This window comes from Triticum dicoccoides, chromosome 2A (genome assembly GCF_002162155.2).
Source record: "Triticum dicoccoides isolate Atlit2015 ecotype Zavitan chromosome 2A, WEW_v2.0, whole genome shotgun sequence".
NCBI classification, from domain to species: Eukaryota; Viridiplantae; Streptophyta; class Magnoliopsida; order Poales; family Poaceae; genus Triticum; species Triticum dicoccoides.
The window spans coordinates 741,892,218-741,899,487 of record NC_041382.1 but is presented as its reverse complement, the minus strand read 5'-3'; the positions used below and the strand labels follow the sequence as shown (position 1 = coordinate 741,899,487).

The window sequence follows — 7,270 nt, the reverse complement described above, 5'->3', positions numbered from 1 at the left end:
TGAGTAACTTGTTCATAAATTATTTTGTAGTATGAACTGGCTTACCTGAAGAAGTAGTTTGCGTATGAGGTGATTTCGATGAAGGGCAACAAAGGTGAACTCCCAAGCTTCATGATTGAGGAAGTCTTGTTCTGAGCAAGTCAGACTTGGCTCTTTGTCCACTAGTGTAAATTAAGTGCTAAGGGTTTACGAAATGTGTAGCTGCAGACTTAACTAGGTTTGGAAATCAAGCATAGTAGTGGTGGTTGTTTTAGCTCCTATCCCTCCTGCTGGTGTGGGGGTGCAACATACCATGATATGCCGGCGTCGACCTAAACCCTGATAAGGGTCAGGGTGTGTATTTTGCGTCCTGGAGTACAGGATTTTGGGATGGAACCTGTGTGGCTAGTTGTGCAGGCCATCTCATTTTGTGTCTGTGTCATTGGGTCGGATCATTATGTGTGTACAAGACTTATTTCCTAGATGGAATGTGACGACGTTTTAAAATTCCCGTTCTTCTATTTGGTTTGATATGCTATCAGCAAATGCCTATATCCTATCTGCAACAACAGAGTTGGTGAACTTACTACTAATATGTACAATATCTAGTGGACTGGAGTTAAGCATTTTGGGGCTGTTGTGTGGTTGTAGTTAGTACATTGCCTCCTTGATATCTAGAAAGGCAACATATGGCAGGAAAACAGAATGGTTGCCGTCAGGAAAAAAAATGCAAGGCGTGTTGATGGATTTCTTCATGCCTGAATTTGTTATTTTGAAATATGCAGTTCAAAAATGGGAAGATTTCACATATGCAAACTGCTGTGAAATGGATAATAACAACCACTGAAAAGTATGCACATTTAACAAGCAAGGATATATGTTGATGTCGCTGGTTAACTGGAGATAAGCATATGTAGGCATTTCAGGATTTATATAACATCCGTGGGGCACCCAACTGAACGTGTTTTTGGTGTAAATAGATGATGTGCATCATTCTGTATATTACATGGTCGAGCAGGGTAGGGTGATAGATTAAAACCTGACACATGTATGTTACAACCCAAAAGAAAACTACGATATCCCATTGATCAAACTACGACACATGGAGCTTGGTTTGATTAGACTGTCATAAGGGAAATGCAGGTCTCGCACCCGCCCTAGTCATCAAAGTTGGAATCAGATCCCGCTAAAGCCTTCCACAGTGCCTTGTGGGCGAGCTCGGAGAGGTTGCCCTGTAGCTTCAAGCACTCGTGCAAGGCATCGTTCTTGGTTTTGGAAATGTTGGGCTGTGGACAAATGTGCATTGATGTGTCAACGTAGGTTCACGTGTTCGGCCCACAAAGAATAGATTAATGATGTGTACATGGAATCATACAGATGAGTGGATGATTAGATGTGGATCTCACCTTAGTAAGTGGTAACTTCAACTTCTCCTCGTCGAATTGTCGAACAATGTGTATGGCGCAAACACCAGATTCAGCGCTGAAACAAAAGGATGCATTGGTAAACTGCTACGTTGAAGTTGATATGCATGGCTCTATATGACTTATAGTGAAAATGTGACATCTGTCATAGGTTCATGCTTCATTCGCCAGTTCTCCTTGACTGATGGCCACCCAGCATAGAATTCATGGAGGCATGCAAATAATGCACTGTGGAGCTTCCAGGCTGCTGCTTCGTCTTGGTCTATATGCGGAGGAGCTAGTGCATTTGTTTGGTAGAGCGGATCAAGGAGATTAATTACTCTTAGCTACATGTCCCATATTATGACCATCCAACCTTCGGGCCGTGGTACAGCTGTGATGAACTGTCAACGAAACGAGATATGGAAAATCTACTTTCAGCATATCCAGAAGATTGAGATACCCCAAAAAAGAGTTGAAGCTTAAACTTTACCATTTGGGTGGATGTTAGATCATACTTCAGAGAATCCACGGAAAGCTGCTTCTGTATCGACACTGTGTGCAAGAAGTCAGAATCCGACAACACCATAGTCTGGTTGCACATGGAACAAAATGGTAAAACAAACAGAATGAACATGGGAGTGAAAAATGTTAAACGTAGTTCAACATTTCGAGGAACATCGGAATGTGACATTGGCGATGAATACAAAATCTTACTGAGAGTTCAGGCTCAAGTGGGTGCGTCCAGCTTAAGAATGGGTTCTCGGTTTCGGCATCACAATCGATCTAAGCAAACCGCCGAAAAAGAATTGACATCAATTCATGACCAATTATGTTATTGCCAGCGAGCTGATCGGGTATGACAAAGCCGATGATCCTGATAAATCTTGGTTCCTCGTGAACAATAAAGTTCCTACGAAAGAAGTGTGAGGATGCTATTAGTACGAAGAAGACTGAAAAATATGGAACAAACAATATGTATGCTAAATGAGGACACAAGAATTTTGCACACAATTACCCTGCTAGCTCGGTTCCATCAGTGTTCAACAAGTGTTGTTGAATTAGGTGAGCTACACCAGGTTGTGGAGGGCACGTGACAACTCCTCTACACCAGGGGTTTGTCTGGAATCCAGGACGAGACACATACTTGCATCCGGGAAGATCATTGCTCCTCTGGCCGAAAATGGCAGTTGTAGCATCGTTCGGGAGGTCGATATATAGTTCACTAATTCCATTTAGGTTCTGCTTTGCAAACAAATTGAGAGTTCGCAGGACGTGCCTGAGTGCGGACTCCATCCTCGGTTCAGATGGGCATTGATGGATACGCACAGTTTTCGCTTGCTTGCTTGTGGAAGTAATCCCTGCACTTATGAAAATGGATATCAGATTTTAGTAAAACGCACCAGAAAATCAGTAGAAATTGCAGAACAAACCTTCACATGGCGATAACTCCAGGCGGCGGCCCGCAAAAGGAGTTGTTGCTGGAGTAGTAACACCACCATCTGCATGATTGCAATTAAGAAATAAATAAAAAACTTGACGATACACAATGCATGGTGTGCCCTATTATAAAAAAACAGGGCACAAAATAACAGGAAAGAGATGTTGTCATGTGGTGGAATACCTTTTGTAGCAGACGTAGCTCTGGGGGGGGGGGACCGCATGTGCACGTGTTGTACAGCAAGTGCATATGCGAGTCCTTGCACCGTACAGCTTGTCGGCGAACCTCATCATCTCAAGCTGGATTTGCCTGCGCGTAGTTGTAATGTGTGATAGACAACGAGCATTTAACTCCTTCAGTAGGACTGTCATCTCATCACTAGCCTGTTGGGAGAGGGCGATCCTTGTGTGAGTACATGAGAAATAACTATTTATGACGGTTGATAATAATGTGTACTAAAATTGTCCATAAAGGATAACTTACCAGGTGAGGGTACTGCCTGTTTAGGTGATTCAAGAAATCAGAAGGTCCAAGCATGCGTATTGTGGTCGGCATCATCTCGTGAATCAAATGGGGTGCATGAGATGGGCTGGGTAGGTCTTTGCGACTGGACTTGGCAGAGCTACCAGCACAGGACGTAGCTGGCCGCTGTGGCGACTTTGCGGTGTGCCTAGAGTCTGACTTCTCCACCTCACCATGCTTGGAACAAGCATAGCACACAAGGGAGTAGTATCGTATCTATGAAAGCAAACAGGCGGAATTAAATACGTTGGGAAAAATTTAGAAGAAAGTGCCATTCCGTGTGCGTGGCTCATACCGGAGCACTCGCGTAAGATGAGGTAGACTTCCCAACATCAGTAGCATGGATTATCATTTTACGAAATGAGTCTTGATCAAACACACTGGCCCTAGGAAGCACCGAGTGCGGCTTAGTCATCATGAAGAGATTGTGGTTGTCCAGCAAGAAAATCTGTGAGTGGGACACATTGTTAGGTCTGACACAACATAATTTTTTTTAGCTACATTGCTCAAAATCAGGATGCATATGAATCATCACCTGCAGGAAGAGGTGGCATCCTACTAGGTTGGTTGCCATGTTGCCGGACCTAATATCAGTCTTGAGCCTCCTAACACCAGCAAGCATGCATTGAACCACGTACTCGCACCAATTGAATTGGCCTATGTTTTCAGTGTCCACCAACGCTCCCCAAAAATCAATACTACCATAATCATGCTTGGTGCTGGGCGCAAGGACGTGACCCATGACAAAAATAACGAAGGCAATTTGGAAGCAATCCTTCTCGAGCTTGCTTGATGATTCAGAAATATCCCTCTTAAGGAAATCTTCAGCTGCACCCAGACTGTGAACTCCTTTTTTGTCCATCCCCAAAGTAGTCTTTATAAACTTGATGGCTTCTGGTTTGATGTGGCCATCACGACCCTTGATATTCCGGTACCCACATGGGATACCAAAAATTTTGTGAACATCTTCTGGCAAAAACTTCAGTATTTTGTTCTCAGCCAGTACAATGGCCCGTCGGTGGGTGCTAACTTTGCTCATTGTCCATGCACTGAATTTGAGATTTAATTTCTGATGCAGTTGGAGATCAAGCATTCCGCCAAACCCAATGCTCTTAACAAGATATCACTTGTACTCATCGAAACTTTGCATGACCTCCACGACGTGCTTGACAGATAGCCGTGATGTGGGTGATTGCAGCAATGGTCGTTCAGCACTGTGTGCAGACTCTTCGCTATCGGTTTGATGTTTGTCATCCTCCGTGTCCGCCACACAGCTTGCCTCATCCGACATTATGGTGCTGCAGGAGATGATTTGAAAGGAACAACATAAGCATGCATGCTGCGATGGCAAGCAAGAACGATTGGATGCATGCATAATCCATAGATGAATGGACAAAAGAAACGGATTTGATATAACTCCCCTACGTCAGGATATTGATAGATTCAGCATAGTGAAACTAAAAACCAAACATGCCCAGAACAGCAACTCTGCAATCTACTTGGCTATGATGACAAAAAAACTACAGATATGCTAAAAATGGGGAACCAAAATCCAGCTTGTTCACTTAATGATTGAGAACAAATCCCTGGGCACTGATTGAGATAGCATTTGATATCTAAAAAGATGCACTACTATCGTTTGAGATCTACAAAAAAGTAAGTCGTCTAGCAAAACAAGTCTTCAAACCCAACCATAATTGCATGCGATAGCCTAGGTACTCATATTCCGAAATAAAAAAATGGTTGGACAGGGAGTGTGGGTTGGGGGCGGGGTGGGGTGGGGGTGTACCTGAATGAGCCGCCACTCCGGGAGCCGCAAGCAGAATCGCCGGCGGTGTGGGTAGATCTGCGCGCCGGAATTTTCCACCGGGAGGTAGAACGGCAGGTGAGGGAGAGAAAGGGCGAGTCGCTGGATGAGAGCTTGAGGATATGGATGAGCAGGGGTCTGGAGACTGGGCGGATGGGTAGTGAAGGGGCGGCAGTAAATTTAGGCTGGGCTTTGGCAGTAAATTAGGAGGTTGGGCGTTCGTGGGTCCATTGATTCGGATGCGCTGACGTGACAACATGATACAGTAATAAATTAAGAAAATGGAAGACCTATGCGGCATCATGTGTTAACAAATAAGAAATATTCCCGCAGTAATAACTTGCAGCCAAAATTAGAACGAAAAATAGAACAGGACGGCAAACATATATTAAAAATACTACACATTGGCACATACGGCACACTGAGCAATTGGCGTGCTAATTATGGTAACAGGCGGGATAGATTTGAACAGAAAATTAGAGAGTGCGATTACAAGACAATAGATCTAGACCGACGACTGAACTGTTGATACATCACTAGTGCTGATGAAAGCCTAACCGCGCGGTTGGCCGAAGATTAAATACAACAGGGCGACGACAAGGATAAAGTTGGTTCCAGCCAGCAGCATCGAGGTGCGCTGGGTGTCGGACGAGCAGCAAGGAGCTTGGGCACGGGGGTGGTGGTTCGCCTGCTGCATTTGCAGCCTTACAGCTGCATGGTCCGGCTGGATCTCCCGCTGGCTGCCGTCGATGAACTCCTGCTCCCGCCTGGATCTACGCTGAACTGGAGCAGATTGGTGCATGGCCATGGAGTGATGTAGCACCTGTGGCTCAGCTAAACCGACACGGGTGAGCTCCGGCAGGTAGGTGTCCATCGTTCTCATGAACGGACATAGCCTAGCCTGCGCATAGTGTATAGATTCATGAGGACCCTGTAAATAGGACAGTAAATTGATTTGTGCATAGAGAAGGTACTTACATCTTTCCTGACGCATTTGTAGAACCGTTCCCCGCACGGGAAACGAAGGTCACCACCTTGCAACGGCATTCTGTACAAGGGATCAACGGGAGCACACCGTCGGCCTGGGAGGAGGAGGAAGACCTTGCCATCTTCTTCGTTGTGATTGCTATGGATTCTTCTCGGGGAAGGAGGCAGATGTATAAGTGGGTCCGGATGGATTCCGTCCATTTCCCACCTACCGTCTGAGTCGTGGCACAAGAAAGGGCGTCCCCATCTGAGCCGCTAACTCGCGCGTGACGGCCGTTGCCTTCTAACCGCATCATGGTGGGCCCTTCTTTGGAAAAAAAGCATGGAATACCTGTCCAAATACGCGCTGATATACATGCAGTGGTGGGAATCGCGAGAAACGTTGACGGCTATGATATAGGGTGCATCTGAGCTTGGGCTCATAATAGCACTTTCGAGGAGAAGGAGGGAAATGAAGTGTGAGTTTTGGGAGGGGTGGGGAAACTAAGGGCTAGTTTGGTTGCCACCTTGCGCTCCATGCCTGGAAACTTTTGCTGCCTGGCCTGCGCCTGGAATGTTCATGTTTTTTGGCTGTCCAGGCGAGCCTCGCAAGGGGGTGTTTGTTTCCTACCCTGGCCTGCTACTCTGTCTTTTAGTGATTAGAATATTTTCTCAAAAGAGGATCGTACCTCCCTTGGATTTAATCAGTGCCAGGCTAGCCTGTGGCACATTCAGTGTTGGGGAACGTAGTAATTTCAAAAAAAATCCTATGCACACGCAAGATCATGGTGATGCATAGCAACGAGAGGGGAGAGTGTTGTCCACGTATCCTCGTAGACCGTTAAGTGGAAGCGTTATGACAACGCGGTTGATGTAGTCGTATGTCTTCACGATCAACCGATCCTGAGTACCGAACGTACGGCACCTCCGCGTTCAGCACATGTTCTGCTCGGTGACGTCCCGCGAACTCACGATCCAGTAGAGCTCGGGGAAGAGTTTTGTCAGCACGACGGTGTGGTGACGATGTTGATGAAGCTACCGTTGCAGGACTTCGCCTAAGCACCGCTACAGTATGACCGAGGTGGATTATGGTGGAGGGGGGCAACGCACACGGCTGGGAGAGATCAATGATCAACTTGTGAGTCTAGAGGT

General features: G+C 46.0%; 2 protein-coding genes across 3 annotated transcripts; both read right to left on the bottom strand.

Moving 5' to 3' along the window:
* Positions 1–930: 930 nt before the first annotated feature.
* LOC119356841 lies at positions 931–5,285 on the bottom strand. 2 transcript variants are annotated; one of them, XM_037623832.1, is made up of 12 exons: positions 5,135–5,285; positions 3,881–4,643; positions 3,641–3,793; positions 3,307–3,561; positions 3,007–3,206; positions 2,816–2,884; positions 2,401–2,743; positions 2,100–2,295; positions 1,876–1,974; positions 1,724–1,786; positions 1,386–1,461; positions 931–1,265 (listed from the first exon to the last, which is right to left on the bottom strand). In XM_037623832.1, the coding sequence occupies exons 2-6, from the start codon at positions 4,436–4,438 to the stop codon at positions 2,818–2,820; spliced, it is 1,233 nt and encodes a 410-aa protein (XP_037479729.1). In that variant the 5' UTR covers positions 4,439–4,643; positions 5,135–5,285; the 3' UTR covers positions 931–1,265; positions 1,386–1,461; positions 1,724–1,786; positions 1,876–1,974; positions 2,100–2,295; positions 2,401–2,743; positions 2,816–2,817. The 2 variants fall into 2 exon arrangements, with proteins under 2 accessions (XP_037479729.1, XP_037479727.1); XM_037623830.1 differs by having other exon boundaries at positions 1,386–1,786.
* A 224-nt stretch (positions 5,286–5,509) lies between these two features.
* Positions 5,510–6,274, bottom strand: LOC119352194. The gene is made up of 2 exons (XM_037618905.1): positions 6,131–6,274; positions 5,510–6,053 (listed from the first exon to the last, which is right to left on the bottom strand). Exons 1-2 carry the CDS (start codon positions 6,197–6,199, stop codon positions 5,706–5,708), a joined length of 417 nt encoding a protein of 138 aa, XP_037474802.1. The 5' UTR covers positions 6,200–6,274; the 3' UTR covers positions 5,510–5,705.
* Positions 6,275–7,270: the final 996 nt, after the last annotated feature.